Source organism: Capronia coronata (genome assembly GCF_000585585.1).
Source record: "Capronia coronata CBS 617.96 chromosome Unknown acBCG-supercont1.3, whole genome shotgun sequence".
NCBI lineage: Eukaryota > Fungi > Ascomycota > Eurotiomycetes > Chaetothyriales > Herpotrichiellaceae > Capronia > Capronia coronata.
This window is the reverse complement of record NW_006912895.1, coordinates 551,543-570,984: the sequence shown is the minus strand read 5'-3', so window position 1 is coordinate 570,984 and position 19,442 is coordinate 551,543. Positions and strand designations below refer to the sequence as shown.

General features: G+C 51.7%; 6 protein-coding genes across 6 annotated transcripts; 1 reads left to right on the top strand and 5 right to left on the bottom strand.

Annotated features, from left to right (window-relative positions):
• Positions 1-706: 706 nt before the first annotated feature.
• On the bottom strand, positions 707-2,986 carry A1O1_03492 (uncharacterized protein; the record flags this gene model as incomplete). Its single annotated transcript, XM_007724395.1, has 1 exon — positions 707-2,986. The coding sequence occupies one exon, from the start codon at positions 2,984-2,986 to the stop codon at positions 707-709; it is 2,280 nt and encodes a 759-aa protein (XP_007722585.1).
• Positions 2,987-3,924: 938 nt separating this feature from the next.
• On the bottom strand, positions 3,925-5,454 carry A1O1_03491 (uncharacterized protein; the record flags this gene model as incomplete). The annotated part of the gene is made up of 1 exon (XM_007724394.1): positions 3,925-5,454. One exon carries the CDS (start codon positions 5,452-5,454, stop codon positions 3,925-3,927), a length of 1,530 nt encoding a protein of 509 aa, XP_007722584.1.
• Positions 5,455-10,079: 4,625 nt separating this feature from the next.
• On the bottom strand, positions 10,080-10,863 carry A1O1_03490 (40S ribosomal protein S5; the record flags this gene model as incomplete). Its single annotated transcript, XM_007724393.1, has 3 exons — positions 10,080-10,397; positions 10,474-10,657; positions 10,718-10,863. 3 exons carry the CDS (start codon positions 10,861-10,863, stop codon positions 10,080-10,082), a joined length of 648 nt encoding a protein of 215 aa, XP_007722583.1.
• Positions 10,864-11,192: 329 nt separating this feature from the next.
• On the bottom strand, positions 11,193-13,255 carry A1O1_03489 (uncharacterized protein; the record flags this gene model as incomplete). Its single annotated transcript, XM_007724392.1, has 9 exons — positions 11,193-11,529; positions 11,590-11,658; positions 11,708-12,106; positions 12,168-12,230; positions 12,291-12,383; positions 12,435-12,550; positions 12,632-12,711; positions 12,759-12,826; positions 12,885-13,255. The coding sequence occupies 9 exons, from the start codon at positions 13,253-13,255 to the stop codon at positions 11,193-11,195; spliced, it is 1,596 nt and encodes a 531-aa protein (XP_007722582.1).
• A 1,006-nt stretch (positions 13,256-14,261) lies between these two features.
• A1O1_03488 (uncharacterized protein) lies at positions 14,262-15,426 on the bottom strand (the record flags this gene model as incomplete). Its single annotated transcript, XM_007724391.1, has 2 exons — positions 14,262-14,951; positions 15,046-15,426. The coding sequence occupies 2 exons, from the start codon at positions 15,424-15,426 to the stop codon at positions 14,262-14,264; spliced, it is 1,071 nt and encodes a 356-aa protein (XP_007722581.1).
• A 1,152-nt stretch (positions 15,427-16,578) lies between these two features.
• Positions 16,579-18,774, top strand: A1O1_03487 (glucose 1-dehydrogenase; the record flags this gene model as incomplete). Its single annotated transcript, XM_007724390.1, has 6 exons — positions 16,579-16,681; positions 16,746-16,996; positions 17,051-17,208; positions 17,273-18,338; positions 18,394-18,542; positions 18,615-18,774. 6 exons carry the CDS (start codon positions 16,579-16,581, stop codon positions 18,772-18,774), a joined length of 1,887 nt encoding a protein of 628 aa, XP_007722580.1.
• Between the last annotated feature and the right edge of the window lie 668 nt (positions 18,775-19,442).

The following is a 19,442-nucleotide window of genomic DNA, read 5'->3' as shown; positions in this document are numbered from 1 at the left end:
AAGTTGATATTGCAGATTCGTTATGGTGTTTCTTGTTGTCTTGCTGGCCGACTTGAAGTTGGATGCGTGGGTGTCTAGAGAGTCAGAATATCTCTTCGTATATAGTTTTGGTCGAACGAACATGAACTCGCAGGAACGGTATGGCAACTGCGTGTGAAAGAGACTGAAATATGGATCAAGAGAAGTCAACAGTAGTAGTAGTGAGAAGGTAGACTGGTAGTGGTGAATGAATGTATGTTATCACTGTGGTGGTCTGGTATATCATGACGTTGTGGTTGTCGGATTCTACACCCGAAGCGAAGCAAAGCGAAGGATTCACCTTGGTGGAAGTCACTTGTAGTGTACTGGTATCGTGTAGCATGAAGTAGAAATGTTGGTCACCTGGAAGCGTGATGGACTTTCAAATGTTCACTGGCTTCTCAAGGTTCATTATCGTCTTGGTATAACTATGGTCGGATAGGATTGATATGATGAAGGATGAAGGGAGTTGGGAGATGGAGATGGGAGATGAAGTATCGTATCAGACCCCTGCAAGCGGCAGCCTCGTCCATTTAGAGTCATGTGACACGCAAGGCTGCCTTGGGCAGGGAGAGATTCCACCATCCTCATCCACCATGTGGTCATCACTCCCTTCTCGAAATCATAATCATACTCTCCCCGAGAATTGTGATGGTGGTCGGAAAGAGGAAAGGGGAAAGGGTCATCTTCAACCCCTGTTTCCTCTCTTTCCGCCCCTCTTTGACCTGTCCGCGTGAGCTTTCAAAATCCGGCGATGTTCCACCAAACTCCTCTTCCCCTTCGACTTGGCTTTGCCCAAAGTCATGAGGAAATTCTTTTTCCGCGCCTTTTCCTTGTTGGTGGTGCTCTTGCCTTCACTTTCCTTGCGGTCCTTCTTCCTGGCGGCTTTGGATTTATGATCTTCCCGCTCATCCCTGTGTTCCTGGAGCAATGCCAGTTTCTGGGCTCGCGTCGACTTGCCCTGTGACAGCGAAGCCAGACCCTCGATCTCGGCAGCCGTCAGAGGGTCGTCGATATGTCGTTGCGCGTTAGTCTGTGCCGTCCGTGCTGTGTGGTGAGCTTTGTGGTTCTTCATCAGCGACGACACCGAAGCGGTAGTCCGAAGTTCCTGCAATTTGGCGAGGTCGGCCGGGGTCAGAATGCGCGTAGTGGCCAGACTTGATTTCGACTGTGTAGTGGTCGCCTCTGCGTCAGGGTCATCTTTCGTGGTGGATTGGTTCTCCTTGTCGTCGCTTTTCGATCCTTGAGCCTCGAACCTGACTTTCTTCGTGGATGGCTTGTCGTCGTCGCTATCGCTGATCTCGATTTCGTCATCGCTTTCCACGTTGATCCAACCGCCGGAATCGTCGCTGTCGTCTTCTTCCACATCCCAAGCATTCCAATCTTCTTCGTCATCTTCGCCTTCTTGGTCGGAAGCTTCTGGATCAAGTCCCTTTTCGAGTCTTCTCCTCTGTTTCTCCTCTTGTTTCCATTTCTCCAGTAGGTCAAGACCTTCGATTTCTCCTACCGCCTCCTCGCCAAACCTCTGCTGCTTCTGATCGCCAGAACGCAGACCAAGTGCGGCGTCTTTGCCACGGTCGCGCTTTTTCAACATCTCCGCTCCAACTTGTCTGTACAACCCCAAAAGACCTTTGGCGGCCATCATGACTCCCTTGTCTTTGCTTTTTCTGTACATGACCAAATCTTGCAGTAAGGTATCATTCATGGCCAACGGCTGCCGCACGCATATTTCTCGAATCGCGTTCAAGCCTGCCGCGGCCACCTCTCCGGCCGCAGCTTCTGAAACAAACTCGTTTGCAATCTTTTGAATCAGTGGTTCCAAGTCGTCTGGCGGTACCAGATTATGCGTCGCTTGTGCTAGTGAGGCGAGGAAAGATGTCACGGACGGTTGTCGAGGCGTCAGATACTTCAAGAAGTAGGAGTAGAAGCTGATCACCGTCAGCTTGTGCAAGCCAATCAGCCTCGACACCAGCTGTAAGACGAGCAGCTTCTGCTCCAAGTTCAACTTCGATTTGCTGCTCTGCAGGTGTTTTGAGAACAACGTCTCCGCGAACCCCTGCGGGTCATGCAAGAGATGCAGGGCCGAGAAGTTCAATGGATGCGGCTGTCCCTTTTTCTTCTCTTTCCGGCGGATTGTGGCGGCCGCCTTTTCCAGTCTCCGTTCGGCCTTTTTGCTCTTCTTGTTCACCCCGATCTGATGCCGCAGCTTGCCCATATCGACCGTCTCTTCGTCGGAACTTTCGTCCTCCAACTCTTCACGCTCCTTGTCACCTCCAAGAAAGAAACGCACTCCTCCAACGACACATTTCTCATTGTCACTCAGCGCCGCCTCTTTCATGATCTCGACGGCCTTCGCGTCCGTCCAGATCTGCCGTTTCCACATCTCGCGGGTGATTTTGACGGCCCATAGCGCCTTCGGCGAGGACCGATCATCCGTCACCAAATTGTGTAGTGTCGTCTGCACAGTCCGGTTCAGCTTGTGGTTGATGCTTTTGGTATTCGCCGTGCGCAGATCGCTGATGATCTTCTGGAAAAGCAGCGCGCGTAGGGACTTGCTCGGCGTCGAGATCAAGATGGGAAACAGGCATTGATGGAGCGTGTTCGAGTCGATGATGTCTTTTCTCCTCAGCAGCACTAGACTGCCCACAATCTTTTCACGTAGTTCCGGCTCCAGGGTAGCGTGGTGTGCGGACAGAATCTCAATCAATTGCCGCGGGAACTCTTTCGTCTCTTCCTTATAGCAGTCTGACACGTGGGCCACGAACTCGATCAGTTCGCGGAACGAGATGACGCCGCTGTCTGACGCCGACGTCGGCGCCTGCATGAAAATCTGCCGTTGGTTTTCATATTGGACGTGCTGGTAGAGGAAGTCGGTCTGGTACGATTTCGGGTCGCGTTTGATTTTGTTCTGGAGGTTCGCGAGATCTGCGTCCACTTTTTCAAGTGCGCCGAGCTTGCGTTTGACCATTGTCGGTAGTTATCGTTGGGGGTTTCGTCCTCGTGGGGAGAGTGGTTGCTGTTAGAGACGACGACGGTAGGAAAAGTTCACCGCATGCGAGGCAACTTTTTTAGATGAGATTCTTTATCTTATCGCTGAGCGGGTCGATCTTATCTGAATTTTTCGTGTCTGACAGATGTGGGCTGCGACATCGACGACATCTAATAGTCCTCCTGCTTGTCTGACAAAATGAATTATGTAGGGCTACTTACTACTAGGTATTCAAGTTGTGAACGACCGGGTCGTCCACTGCGTCTATTACAAGTATGGTCTTACTACTGGGTACATATGAGATAACTCGTACAATCTCACTATCCTTGTGTTGAGACTTGTCTGGGGTGCACGACTGACGGTGTACCACCAAGGCAACCACATAACAATCTGAATTTGATTGCCAGAGCACGCCCCATATCATCGTTGGGCATCATATGATTCCTTGCAGTCCCATAGTCCTGGCCAAAGCGGCCAGCCATGAACGGACTGTGCTGATTCTTTCGTTGCCATAGGTCATTCAAATAGTATGATGCCTATAGTTGATGCGGATGCATGCTTGTCGACGAGGCTCTGTCAGGTCAAGAAAGCTCCCCCATGTTCCCGACCAAGTTGACGATGAGGCTTCCTGGCAAGCCGACCCACACTGAAATTGCTCCGGTCAGCCAGGTATATCGTTCTCATGTCACCGCGGATGGATTGTCTGGTGCATCCATCTCAGTGTGCCGGAAAGTGAGCGGGTAGTAGGATATGCTCTTTCAGAATCTGCATTCGGCCTGCGGAAACTCCTGTCGCAGACTTGACCATGACAATGCATCCAGTCGTCGCCTTGAAGCCTGCATCGATCGGAACATCCATGCACATCGTCAATGCGTTGAATGTATGCAGGTCGTACAGGCTGCGAGCGTTGACTTGGATCATGTTTGCTCAGCTGCAGCCTCTTCCAGCCAGACTGTTTCGCTGACCATCCTCCTCACTCCATCAGGGCCCGTAACGTATTTGCTCAACTCAAGGGCAAACCGCTGGGTGCCTCCGAGGACATCTTTCCCGACCACAGCGACGTTATGGATGCGATTCTCTTCCGGCGGCAATGGCAGAGGCCCGGTCAGGTCGGATTGGGAGGCATCGTAAGGTTTGCCTTCTTCCATGGCGATGACATTCTCAATCATCGTCTCTGTCGCCACAGAAGACCAGAGGCTCTCCTTCTCAGGTGCTTGCATCATCATGGCCAACGCTCTCCGGCGAAGCATCGGGTCGCGACACTTTATGGCACAGAAGTATAACGGCGGGATCAGCCCTATCTCGAATCTAAAAATCGGTTGGCCCGTCGTAGATCCGATACTGTATTTGAGGACTTTCTCGGCATGGTCGAGAATTGTTGAGAACTGGTCTCTGTAATCGTCGAATGTGGTCTGCAGCTGACTCGTGCATGTCGACAGCCAAATATAACAGACAACCCAGTGCATCAGGAGATTCGATACTGCCCATAACATCTCGTTTCTCGTTTCATGGCGCCATGTCCTGACAAAGGAACTTTCCCACTGTCTCAGATCTTGGAGTAGTAGTGTCTGCTTCACGCGCTGCATCTTCACGATGCGGTCTTCCGTGGGCTGGATGTTCTCCACCCGAATGATCTCGTATGCTTGATATGTGAGACTGTACAGTCGCGCCCTCGATTCGTCAAGCTCAGATAACGACGCAAGCACCGCCGGCTTCAGAACGTTCTCTTCCACTTGGCAGCTCCAATCCGGGGGAAGGGGAGTTCCGAGAGTTGCCATGAGGACGGCATGGCGCGAAACAAAGGGTGTGACGACCTCATGGATTGAGAGACTGTCTGCTGACAAGCGTGACACCGACGTCGAAAGACTCTGGCACAAGAGCTTGTAGGCGGTCTCCACCAGACTCAAAGCGTTTCCGATGTTCCTTTGCTGGGACTCGACGCTGATGAATAGAATACAACTCAGAAGCGCAACGGGGGTGTCGATTTCGCCGCGCTCCATATGTCGACGGAGACCGGCAATCGCGCGACCGTACCATTTGACAGCCTTTCTGTGATCCGAGCTCACGATGCAAGTCGGCTGGGTTTCGAACCTCCTGACCAGGATATCATAGGGCACGCGCTCGAACAGCCAGCTGATCGAGACCACGGCGTCCCATATGAACGGACTGGATTGAGCCAGCCGGGGAATCAAGTCAAGCCAGAACCTGGCATTGAGTCCCCCAGCGAACACGGGTGCGGCGCGATTCAGGAAAAAGTAAAATGCTCGTCGTTCCTCGTTGTTGTGTTGCGGCGCCACAAGTGATACATCGCGGTGCAAGCCCGGCGTTGTGGTCTTCGACTTTGCATGGGACACGACGGCCTGGTCATGCATGAAGCGAATCTCATGCGCGACAGGGCCCTCACACTTTCGACCCGACTCAATGCATCGGCGGCAATGAGGACGCATTTCGTCGCATTTGACTCTCCTGATCCTGGATATGGTTGAACCATGTCAGCGGTGATCTCTCGTTTGAGAGCAACAACTGTAGAGACACGTACCTGCAAGTTAGGCAACCATTTTTAGACCTCGTGGTGACACCGCGCGACGGCCTGTTCGTATCATTTGCAGTGGCGGCCATAGATGCATAATGGGTTCCACATCTCACCAATGTCGATCAGTGAAGACAGTATGGAGGAGATCCCAGTTTCGCCAGTTGTCTTTTAGAAGTACGAAAAAGATGGAGAAATGCCGAAGACTGGAAACAACGATTCAGGGATGCTGTCAAACTCATAATATGGATGTCTGACAGGCTGGCCATTCTCCGCTACTTAAGATAATACAAGCAATCCAGGAGCAAAGTATTCTGTCTGACAGCGTGGGCGGGGCCATTCCATAGTATCCAGCCATTGACGTCCGCATTGGGTAGAAGCATTCCGCCGCCAGTCAAGCAGGGCTGCTCTGCTCTCTGATATGTAGGCTTGGGGGCTTCCCGTTGGGCGGAAGCACTTTCTGAAATGAAGCTGGGGCTGGATTACTATCTAATATATGTGTATATATGCATGTATACAATGACTGCGAACATTCTGCGCCCATCTTGCTGTGGTGACCACAGAAGACATCTTTAACATAATTTTTAACATGGACCCTCTCGACATACAAGACCCTGTATCAGTACCTGACACCTGAGGCTGGTTGGGAGTCACCAGAGCGGCAGAGCCATACTGTTCAGGCAGGATAACAAACGCCAGGCAACTTCGGACCAAACACCAGTGACCCAGGTGAGAACTTTCAGGCTGGGACGAAACAAGGTTGTCCCCACGTTGCGCCTATGGGCAAACAGACCAGAGTGCCACAGCACTGACGAGTGAGGACCAACGGCAAACCTGGCCAGCACCGTTTGATTCGACAAAACCAATGACTGGTGTCCATCCTTTCAAACAGAGATGCAAACAGAAGAGACTTCTGCTCACATATATAAACCCCCTTTCCCGCAAGCACAGCTAACATGTCTTCGTTGACTAACACAACATACCCGATACTCGACTTCCCAGGAATCACAAGTCCACTCAATCACCCACAACCCCAAACCTCAACATCCGGGTATATTATTAGACTAAACATCGCGAAAACTCGACTTCGTTGGACATGGCACCTCTGAACATGGGCCAAAAGCCGAAAGGCTTGAATGCACAATTTATAGTCGGGTGCGACACCCTGAACTGTCCAGGATTTGGTGAATGGGGAACGAAATGTTCGGTATGTGGCTGGATGCTCCGGTAAAAAGACCTTAGCATATCGAGCCACAGTATATCGACGGCTTTGACGCTTCGCGCCTGGACGGGCAATTCAACACGTTGGTATCATGTGTAGGACACGAGACATTTTGGAGATATGCGGCGGATTCCGAGGTTTCTGTATCTCTGGATAAATCCTTTAGACGAATTCTGGGGATGCACGGCGACGACGGACTGAGTATTGATTGTTTCGGGTGGGCGGCAAAGCTCTATCGACGGAGGTTAGCGAAGGCTGAGACGATAAACAGCATCAAGCATCCAAGGATGTTTGTTCTCCAATAGCATCACCATCTTGCAAAGTCCGGCTAATACAGACACATACATGATACCACCTCCTGAGCCGATGAATGTATGTATTTTTGCACGTCGTTTTGCTTGGTGCGACCCGAATTGTACCTACTCTATTGCCATCAGTGCGTGCGTTTAGATCATCTGCGCGGAAAATCCAAAACCTCCTCTTTCAGTGATATGACATCGAAGCGGGTGGTCCCTTATGCATCCTGGGGTCCAAGAAAGTCTGGATATCTGATGGGAGAAAGTACCAGCAGAGATCATCAAGTCTTCTCTTTGCCATGTGCAGGTTGATACTTGGGACAGCGAAGCAAGGCTAGGGGAAATGGGCCATCAGATATGAGCCGACCGACTCGATCCCGACACATTCACCCGAAACTGTAGATTGTAATTTATCCTCTGTTGGATAGTTGCTGTATATCGAATGCGCCAGAACACTGCCAGGTCAGCGCAGCCAGATCAAATATCATGCCAGCATCGATGTGTGCTGTAAAGAGCATGCCGCATGCGCCTTTCACGCGTAAGCCTGTCATGATTTCAAGCAGGGTGTGCCCTCTTCCAAGGCGGCATGGAAGCATATGTGAAGAGACTGCTACCGCAGCACAGGGCTGTGCATGGCAAACAAAATGAATTGCAAGATCTGGGGAGATAGCAACTTCGGTCTGTATGGGATGACCTTGGTCCTTACATGGGCACTGACATACCACTTAGTACCTGACGGAAGACACTCCCAAGCAATGCTTGTTACTGACTAGTCCCTTCGTTTTCGTATTGAGCCGCCTCCGCCCCACCTGGCTTCGTTAGGACGTATCTTACTTTGGACCTCTCCAAGCAATAGAGATGGAGACGCATTATCGCGGGGCTTGTCCGCGGAACATTCTCTGGGCAGAACCCCAACCCACACAGCAGGACAAAGGCTGTAACCGAGATAACGGGTGAGCTGCGCCACGTTGATATCTGCCTGAACGCCGCACAAGACACTGGACAAACTTCGATGATTTCCCGGACAAAGATGCAACTATTATTGGGTTGGTGTCAGAATGCCATACAGAGGTAGAGATTAAAAGAAACGACCAAGGCAAATCTCATGGCCAGGGGGTGGAGCCTTGTGTCTTTCCCGTGGAGGATGCTGATTGGCGACCTCGCGTATGTGGCCGAATTGGGACTAGAAGGGCTTGATATCGCCCTCCTCAGTCAACAGTGTTTTCCAACCATTCACTACTCTCCTCACCTTAGGGGCCCTACCACTCGCACTTGCGACTTGGCTCCCTGAATATCAATGCTGAAACCTTGTCTAGAGTGCTCAGTCTCTCCCCAGACCTCATACTCGTGAAGCGCTAGTTCCCAGAAATAGCAGCCAAGTGGCATTGACAGCCATACTCGGTTCCACTCCAAGGCGGGCCACGCAATGTTGCACAGCTAAGTAGCAAGTCGGCCTCAGACAGTGCTTGGTGAATTGATGTGTGATGTGTGATGTGTGTCGCGTGTTATCTACAAGCCCCCTGTCTCTAGGGTGTATAAATGCGACAACAGACGGTAATAGTGCGCTACAGGCTGACGGGCTAACGGGATACTTCTCTCAGCCTTCTTTACAAACTTCTCACATTTCCTTTACCTTCGTGAGCTTTACCTTAACTTCCTCCTACTTGCTTTCGCTGCCCTCCTTTGCATCAAAAGACCTTGACCAAGTCCAACACTCTTCGCCGGCCATCCATCAGAGTTGCGGGGCACGCCCTTCTCAAAAAAACCCTACTTGAACAAATCCTCAGACAGATTGGGCCTGGCATCACTCGATACTCATTCAACTCTCTCAATCGCCAGTCTTCACTCAACATGGCCATCCCAGACACGGTAGTAGTCCTCCTCTGCATCGTCGGAGCGGGTGCTTCTGTTTGCGTTGGCTTCGCTTTTCAGAGACTCTGGGGCAGGCAAGATCCTGAAGACGAGGGTTTCAAAGAGAGATCAGCCTTCCAGACACAATTTATGAGAGAAGTGCGCCAGAGAAATCAGCAGGAGTCTTTCGGAGAGGCCATGTACCACCGTGCGGGTCCCGTTGGTGCCTGAAGAGATGCCTTAGATCGACAGAGGCGCATTTTTCCTACCTGGTGTCGTGCGGCTTTCCGAATCAAGTCTACACCGACATTGGCGAAACAGCAGGGATGCGCGAAAAAGAGCAACACCATCAGCATGGGACCGGAGCAATTGTCATCATCCAAAAGCGAATACCCAGATCGAGATGAGATAGTCCTGTCAAGTTCTCCCTGCAAACGACATTCCACGCCAAACCAAGACGGATGAGAAATGAGGCAGCCGACATGATAGACAGCACTGGGGGACGGGCGTTCTTGACGAGCTGGCTCGTTGGCAGCATCTCAAAGGCCCCATCGAACGTGCTACATGATACACAAACATGACCGCCGTCTGTACATAAGGAACCCTTCCATGGGAGAGTGTCACAGAGAGCGGCGCGGGCTTGGAACATCAGGGGAACGTCTTCGAGCGAGCAATCGCATAGCAGAGCAGCTGTGTTAAAGCAATGAGCACCATGCCTCCACAATCATTTCCAGTAAAAGCACGCATACAAGGCCAGGACGAGCGAGATTGTCAGTACCGCCGCAAGAGTGAGGCAGAAATAGTACAGGCTGTGACCGCAGAAAACGCGTTCGGCACAGTAGATCTCCTACCCAACTACTGACAACCGTAGACGGAATCCTCATTCCTATGGGTCGAGCTTTCGATTTTGAAAGTCAAAGGTGGCATAACAGACAACACTTCGCCAACAAGAACAGACACGTTTGTGAGGAATTTTGAATTTTGGTGGACATCAGCGTAATCTAAGCCTTGAATCTGCAAACCTGCCGGTTCGATGACCAAGCGGTATGCGGCTCCGCTCCATGCCTCATGACAGAGATGGTATTTTTCACCATCCACATGCTCGCAGCGACTGCCAGAAAGGCACGTCGCACCATGCTTGATCCCGCAAAACACCTGAACCCAGTAACCACTTTACCGATTGCTCTTGGCCACACGCTCCAACTCATCCTTCTTCTTGATGGCGTAGGAGTTGCTGCTTCCCTTGGCGGCGTTGATCAGCTCCTCAGCGAGGCATTCGGCGATGGACTTGACGTTTCGGAAAGCGGCCTCACGGGCACCGATGGTCAGGAGAGCGATGGCTTGGTTGACACGGCGGAGAGGAGACACATCGACGGCCTGTCTTCGCACGGTACCGGCGCTTCCGATTCTGGTGCTGTCTTCGCGCGGGCCGCAGTTGACGATGGCATCAACGGCGACTTGAATGGGGTTCTGGTCGGTCATGATGTGAATCTGCGGATGTGGGCGTAAAAGTCAGAATTTATTCTCCAAAGTACAACCATCCCCCACCACACTTTTCTCAACCTACAATTTCGAAAGAGTGAGCCACAATTCGGATGGCCATCAGCTTCTTGCCGTTGTTGCGACCGTTCATCATCAAAGAGTTGGTCAGGCGTTCAATGATCGGGCACTGCGCCTTTCGGAATCGCTTCGCGGCATATCGTCCTGCGGAATGAGGGAGGTAGACGGGGGTTCTGATTTGGATGTAATCGCTAAACAAGTCTTGTCAGTCTCGTTCCCTTCCTCTCTTCTCGTGGCGGTCGGTATCGTACGTCAAAGAAATATCTCTGATCTCAACATCCTCGTAGCTCCATTTGTTGAAGAGCTTGATGGTGCCAATCTCGGAGGTGACCTCCTTGGGCAGGACAGTGTAACCCGTGACGGGCACTTCGACTTCGACCTCGCCGTTGTCCGACATGTTGACGACTTGCTGGTATGGTATGTCGAAAGGGAGATGGTCCGCAGTGCTGCGATCGTGTGTAGTGACTCGCGAAATAACTTCAGTGTCTGTGTGGGATCAATCTTGTGCCAAGTCTTGCAGCCGCCAAGACATGCTGTCACGTGGAGATAAGATAAGCTCTAGAGGTTCCACAGATATTTCCACAGCATCTACCACTGGCACCGTGTACCTATAAAACTTAATTTGAGAGTCTCGCAAAGATGATACTGTGTACATAGGAGATGTTGGACACCAACCGCCTCAGAGCGCTTTGCTAGTCGAAATTACGCCAAAGGTACGAACCATGTCTACACAGCTGCTCGTTTCTCCACACTGGCTCTTCGGACGTGCTCAACCTCTGCATCGATGCCTCCCGTGCTCTTCGGGCCAACGTAGCCTTTTCTGGCTCCCACAAACCACCAGACAGTGACGAAAATGGTCAACCCTCCCCAAATCACGCATGAATAGTTCATACTTTGGGCGTCGGTGGGAAGACTATAAGGGAAGCAATAGATGACAAACCAGACAATGATGTACCCACACGCAATCAGGTTGATCGGAAGTCCAAGCTTTCCCAGACGGAAAGGCCCATAGGTGATGTTCTTCCGGCCAGTCAGGACGTGGGGAAGGATGGCTGCAACGTAACTGTTGACTGGTCAGCAGTGCTCTACATCGACAAACCCTTCCATCTCGGAAAGTACTTACGAGGCTGAGGACATGAGAACGAAGCTTCCAACAAAGGCATTGAAGGCTGTGGTACTACCCACATAGATGCTGTAACCCGGTCAGTGAGAGTGCAGACAGCAGGCTGGGAAATGCGAACCAGCCTAGTACGGTAACAATGCAGCCACAGACAAGCGTGGCAACGAGTGGCATTCCAAATTTTGTCGAGACTTTGCCAATATGATGGGGAAATGGAGTTGCACCATCTCGCGCCAACGCCCAGAGCGCGCGACCTGCGGTGATGTACCCTCCAACCATGCAGGCCGCCACGCAAAACAGCAACAAGCAAAGAAGACCAATAGCTCCTCCGGATGAGCCGGTGGCTTGTCTGTATATTTCGGCGACTGGAAATGCCGAATCGAACAAGGCGTCGTAATCGCTGATTGCGTACATTAGCGCGATGAGATAAAAAAGGCCCGTGAAGAAGCCAATTGCCATCTGAGTTGCAATTGCAAGAGGAACATTTTTCCCTGGGTAAGGAATCTCCTCAGCGATATGGCTGATAAGACAAGACTCCTTGTCAGCAGGCGCTTCTGATTTGATTGCATAGACTTGCTCACCTGACAGCGTCCGGAGTCCCTACGGCGTACGCGCCGTTAAGCATGCCTGCCACGAACACGAATCTGGTCGGACGGCGCCGTTAGCATCGATCGCACAAAGCGGAGCAATTGATCAGAGCTAACCCGTTTGGATACCCAATATCTGCTGTCCAGTCGCTCCAGACAAAACTGGACGAAGCATGAGGAGGGCGCCCATCTGAGCCCGGCATCGCGGCTCTGGATATTGTCAGCAAAACCTTCTCTTCGGTGGATAGAGGCCCAACTTACAGGACGATGACGGTGACAAGGAAGCCGCACAAAATCAGGAATATACCAACGGTGTTCAGGTGCGGCATTGCACTGTTGAACAGACAAACACAGGCGCACGCTATCCATGTGGCGATCTGAACATCATGTGAGTGTGGCCCCCCAAAGGTATCGAACACCCTCCTGTCGCATTGAGTGGCTCTCGTGAAGGTACTTACAAGATATGTCACGAAGACGTGCCACTGCTTGGCCTCAAAGTCGGGATGCGTGACACCATACATTTGGACGACGGTGTTGGCTATTCAAGGTCAGTGGTCGTTACCGACACGACGGCAAGACACGAACCAAAGATGAAGCTCATGGACGCTGCACCAAACACCCATGCCAGCCAATTCCAATAACCAGCATAGAACCTGAGCGGCGACATCATTAGCCTGAGACCACCCACGGTGTCTTGTGCAGAGGACCTACCCGACCACACGACCCCATGCCTTTCCAGGGGTCACAGAGGCCCAGTGGTAGACACCGCCACTGGAGGGGATGGCGGAAGCCAATTCAGCAATGGAAGCCGCAATTATCCAGTAGAAGACCGAAACTACAATGAACTCGTAAATGACGCCGGGCGGACCTCCATTGAAAATGGCGACGAGGATCGAGCCCCCGAGAGCTGGCCAGACATTGCCGACGACGAGCCCGACGCCTGCTGCTGCTAGCAAGCTGAAGTTGCGATCGAGCTCTTGGACGTGACCGGACGCATTCACAAGATCTGCGATTTCTCCTTCATGTGTCTGGGTGCTGGTGTCGTTGGGAACGATGTCCGTCTTCTCCTTGGTGGAAGCCATCGTGTGATGCAGGCTGGATCAAAAGGATGAAGCAAGAAGAAAGAACATCTAGGATATCAGACAGACGAGGGTGATATCTGATAAGGTAAAAAGGGACCGGGCTGACATGTCCGTGATACGATCGTGCCATCCAAGCACAATGGTGTACTACTACTACGTACTACCGTCTAGGTACTAGTAATTCATGAATCCGCCGGAGGGATGGTCCAAATAGGACCAGATCCCAGATATCTGGAGAGACTTTCGATGGTCGTTCGCGGGCCTACCCAATTTCATGGTCGGAGTTTTCGGAATCCAAGACAACGGAACCCTCCCACGGCCTTGGTGTTTGCGGATGTTGACACAAAAGATGATGTTGATAGAACGATTACCGTGATTAGAAGAGATAACTGACATGAAACGACGAGTCAGGGGAAAAGAATGCCAGTTATCAGTAGATGACGAGCGGGCTTGTGCTTTTCCGCCAGCTAGTATCAATTAGGCAGGCCGAATGTGCTTTGCAATCTACTAGTACTCTCTATCTCTCTATCTCTCCATCAGCTCTTCTCGGCGTGAGGAACCCGTTTCCACCTCTCATGCCACACCACCACGTGTTGTGCACATGGTCGAGCCGTAGAACAGGGTTTCCCGTTCCCTCAAATCAGGCGGTGTGCACAGCCTCAGTGTTTCTGCCGGTATTTTCTCCATTGTGTCCGGACTTGCCCGCGCCGAGGAGGCGGGCGATCTACCGCCACAACGTCGAGAGGGTGGCGAGCCAGCTTACAAAATAAGAGGCACCGCAAAAATGATATGGGTGCCTACCTGGTAGGTAAGCAGTCCAGAAGGTTGATACAATAGGCGTTCTCCTTCGACGTCGGGTAGGTGTACCTTAGTACCGTCTCTTGAATTTTTGAAGGGCGCCCCTACCAAGATCTGGCGGTGCCATTTTATCTTGTAGGGTGGCTCGCCAGATAGACCAATAATGAAATCAAAGGTTTCAACCTCCAGCAAGACTTCTACTTGAAGGTCAGGTCGGCACGCCCTCTAGAAATCTCTGTTCCATCTGAATCTGCTGCAACGAGATAGACCGAATGACCTGGCTTGAAAGCATGAGACAGAGAATTGCATCACCGTGAGACTTGATAGCAGCTTCATCCAGCCGTTCCTGAACCAGATTGAGTCTGTAACCATCATACCGAGATATAACGGCTTCCCAAGCCCGGATTATCGATGATTCCATAGTCAATTCCCATGTACCTCTCCAAGTGATTGTAGCTTCCTGTATATCGTGGAACACCTGATACTTGAAGAGCGCCGCCAACCCCTGTCTCCCGTTCCAAATCTCCATTGTTTCCAGTTGTGGCATCTTTCTGGCCGCTGCCGCCGCTGCCTGAAGCATAACTCCAATCTCAACGGGATCCTTGTCGGGCGTAAGTAGGGTTGAGGTAAGCGCAATCGAGGTTAGATTTGGCCACTGCCAAGAGGGTTCGATCTCAAAGAAATGGCTAGCATCTACGATGAAGGATGCTGCGAGATGCTCAAGCTTGAGGCTGGCGAGTGCAACCATCCGACTTACAGCTGAGGCTGGGTTGCGGATACTGTCACAGCCGCTTAATTCCTCCCCAAACTGGAATCGCTGCATGATAGCCGGATACTGTTGATTGAAATTCTCGAAGACCACAAGTCTCTTGAGATTATGGTTGAGTCGTGGGATAGACTGGAAAATATATTGGAAATCAAGATAACGGATGCGGATTAGTAGCAATGGAGTACCCATACCAATGAGAGCGAGCAAGAAATTGGGCAGGTACTAGTATGCAACAATACTCACTTCTATCTGTATAGCCCTGTAGCATGTCCCATTCCCTCCAGGGCTCGTAGTGGACTTCCTGGAGTCTGGGAAAACGCGCGAACATATGTGCCAGCGAGCCCGGCTTCCATCTCCGGCGGTTCTGTTGCCGGAGAAGTAAACTGGTTACAGCCGGGACCGATGGAAGCTGATCCCACCATTGGAGCTCCAACTGCTCACTATCAAACGGTCCCTCCTCCATAATGGAATGGAAAACTTTGCGGATAGCATAGGTGGGAGGGGCGGACTCTCGAAAACCAGCAAACCAGCCATGTTGAGGATCATTGTAGACTTTGTTTGATATCGTCTGCTCTAGACCACAACCCAGTATGTCTGAAGCCATATCGGGCATAAAGGTCAGATATTTGAACCAATGTTTCGAGTCACTGGGCGAGTAGATACTAATGTCGAGTACCAAGTCGCTGTGAAGATCCCATGTGCTTAGAATCGAGAACAGATTCTGAAATGCCGTGGTGATAGGACAGCCACCTGCATCGTTGATACTGAATGCCTCTTCCCACTCCAGCTCTGTGAGTATTCCAGGGGTAGGCGCGCACCTGGTGCAATCATAGTCATCAAGCTCCAAGCAGAACCAGATATACTTGACGAGAGCCCGATTGCGATGAATCTTCAAAGTTAAATCGACGAGACGCGATGGTGTCACTTTGATTCGGGCGAAATTATACCTCTCGAGCTCTGTTTGCCACTCTCGAGACACTGCCGGCCAAGCGACCCAGTGAGCAGCCGTCTTGCATCAGGGCTTGTAGAATAAGAATCCGGACTTCTTGGGGCAACTCAGCCCATCGTGGATCCATTGCTTCTTGCCAAGGGATTTTGAACATATAGTTGATAAACCGAGACGGGCGAAACTTCGGTGATGGAGCGATGGAGGTATAGAGGAGAGCGTGTGCGGTTGTTGCGAGAAGGAATGAAATTCAGCGAATATTGGATGTTTATATCTTGCTCCTGGCACACGCCCCGCGCCGAGGATCTTGGCACTAGGCAGATCATGCAATGCCAGTGATGTCCTTCGAGTTCAAGTTTCTCTCTTTCGGTCAGTCCTTAGAGAATCTTAAGCAAATGCACACCGCCAAACAGAGGTCGACGTGGAAGTACAGGGCTGTTTTCCACTCTCTAGTAGGCATCTCTACCAAGATACAATGAATGTGCTAGTGGCCGCAGAACCGGGGCAAGGCTCACGTCTATCTAGCCCCGTAGCCCCTATCACCCCCAGAACGGCCTCAAGGGTCTCGCTGAGACGCATACCATTGGTGGGCGGCAAGACTTGATTGCGGAAATCACTTGCTCCCCCCAATTGCTGGAGGATACAGGAATCGGACCTACAGGGTCCACTACTCGCTGAGCGGACATGCCCACCAATTCCAACGACATCACGAATGATATAAATGAGTCTCGAAACCTTGGTTCGACTGCTTTACGGTATCGGACGACGTAGGCCACGCGTGCTTGTACTGGACTCTTCAGCTTCAACACCATGGCAGGAGAACCGAAGTCATTCCTTGGACTTGAAGGACTGCACGTCTTTCTCACGGGCGCTGCGGGAGGAATTGGAAGTGCTGCAGTGAAAGAATTCCTGGGTGAGCAAAAGAACAGTGGTTGCCACGACCGGAGGTGAACAATCTGTCTGAACGGGTAATCTAGATCTGGGATGCCGCGTTACGACGTTTGATCGCCGACCATTGGATGCGTCCAAGATATGCTCCACACCGGAGCAGTCATCTAGGCTCTTTTCCACCCAGGGCGACCTTACAATCGAGTCTTCCATTAGCGAAGCATTCGATGCAGCGACAAAGAAATTTGGCCCCGCAAATATCCTGATTGCCAATGCTGGGATCACCGACGAGAGTGCGCATCCTCCAATCTGGGAGATAGAAACAAGTCTGTGGGACAAAGTACGAGAGCATTTCTTGGTTCCGCACGGGTGGAGGGCTGCTGACATGTCGAAGGTCAATGGCAATAATGTCAGAGGCACGTTTCTGACCGTGAAGCACTTCCTGCTGTCTGTGAAAAAGGCACAGGAAGCTCAAGGTGCCGAGCTCGATAATGTGGCTCTTGTCATCACGGGTTCCGAGACGGGGAAGTTTGGCCAGGAAGGACACGCAGAGTCAGTTAAATCTCAATCTTGTGACCATCTTCGACCAAGGGCCGGCCTGACCTGATGGCAATAGGTACGCCTCTGGCAAAGCAGGTTTGCAATATGGCCTCGTGCGCACGGTCAAGAACGAGATCGTGCGGTTGAACTCTAAGGCTCGGATCAATGCAGTTGCTCCTGGATGGGTGAACACGGCCTTGATTGGCGACCGTCTGGATGATCCCAAGGAGATGTGGGCAGAATGCCAGGCCACAGTGGCCCTGAAGAAGATTGCACAACCCGAAGACGTCGCGCGGGCAATGGCGTTTCTAGCGAGCCACCGAGCTGCCGGTCACATCTCTGGAGAATGTATCTCAGTCGATGGTGGTATGGAAGGCCGAATCATCTGGAGAGAAGACCAGATTCTAGGGACCGCGTCAAAGCCCAGCACCACCGAAGGTGTCTCACGCAGTACAGTGATCCCTGCATCTCTCAGCCCTCCCAGAAGGAAGAGGCGCCTAAGAATCTGCCTGTCTGTCGACTTCGATGCGATCTCGGGGTATCTAGGAACTGGACACGACCCGGCCAATACCTTGTCAGACTACTCCGCTGGCATCTTCAGCGCAAACGTGGGAGTAGGCAGATTGCTGCGGTTGTTCAAAAAGCACGGAATCGCCGACAAGTTGACTTGGTTCATCCCTGGCCACAGTCTGGAAACATTTCCTGCGCAAGCGCGCGACGTCGTTGACAGTGGTGCAGAGATTGGACTCCACGGATACAGCCATGAAGGCGCCTATGCAATGACTGTGCAGCAAGAGAAGGACGTCCTGGAGAAGTGCATCGACCTGGTCACCAAGTTGAAGGGTGGGAAGACGCCTACAGGATACAGGGCTCCCTTGTATCAAATCCGCGAAACCACCGTCCAGCTTCTACAGGACCACGGCTTTCTGTACGATAGCAGCATGAACGCACACGATTCGCTCCCTTACTTCCTGCCGAATCCCTTCCCAGGACAGCCACCGCATGTGCCGGACTACTCCAAGGATGCTGGCAGCTGGATGATCCCGACACCCATACCGGAGCAGCCAGCACTCGGTACTGCGGAAGCTGAGAAGGCTCTTGTGGAAATTCCGGGAAGCTGGTATACCGAAGACATGACCCCTGTAAGTCGTTCAGACGATGCACTCTTGACCCGCACAACTAACAGACTGTTTTCAGCTCGGATTCTATCCCTACTCGGCTAACACGCAAGGTTACGTCGGCGTGGATCTTGTGGAGAAGATGTGGATGGATCGATTTGAATGGCTGTGGGAGAATGAAAGCTGGCTTGATGAAGAGCCTGGTAAAGGCTATGGTTCTGTCTACCCGTGAGTGACTTTCCCCCCATGCTCTACAAACGTTAGCAAGCGGATTTCGCGCTGACACGGGAGCGTGACTAGGATGATCTGGCATCCGGAAAGCTCAGGCAGGGCGCATATTGTCGGGATGATAGATCGATTTATCGCTAGGCTGGTCGCTAGAAGGGATGCGGCGGAAGAGGGCGAGATCACGTTCGAAACAATGGATAGCGTGGCTAGAAGCTGGAAAGACCATCGATGAATACACCGATGCCGCTCGATTCAGATTATCTCATCTGTGATCTAATCAAGGCGGCGCAGGGTCGGTCGTTTGTAGCACTACAGGACGAACGCGGAGGAACTGATCAACAAAATTGAGTCTTCGTGTATGTGTGTTGCTGACTGTAGCATCTGTAGCCTGTCATGCCTGCGGTTGGGAGCTGATTCATCGAGATGTCAGAAAGCAAGATGCACGAATCAGGGGAGAAGTGGAGGTTTTGAATCGAGGAACTTGGGCAAAACCGGGAATGGGCTTTTCATTTCTGTTGTGCTATGACATCGCAGTGGCGCAGGCTGCGATGCGTTTTTGGCGCGCCTCATCGATGTCGTCGTTCGAGTTGTCGACCGCCACGATGGCCTGTTAATACCTACGCACTTCCTGTAGCCATATAGGTATCCCCAGGAGTATCATATTACTATGTGAACCTCTTGATATTGCAGCAATATTGTTCCAGACATGTTGCCTCGTCATCGCTCCCACGACCATCCTTCTCGGTCATGACAATCGTCATACCATTATCAGTGATCAATTGACTTCGTGGTGACCCTCTGTCACATACTAGTATCGTCACACATTGTGCCGCGGCCTGGCAACTCTCGTATTCATACATCGCTCCTTACTCACTACCGCTCAGCTGGTCTTCGCTCCTA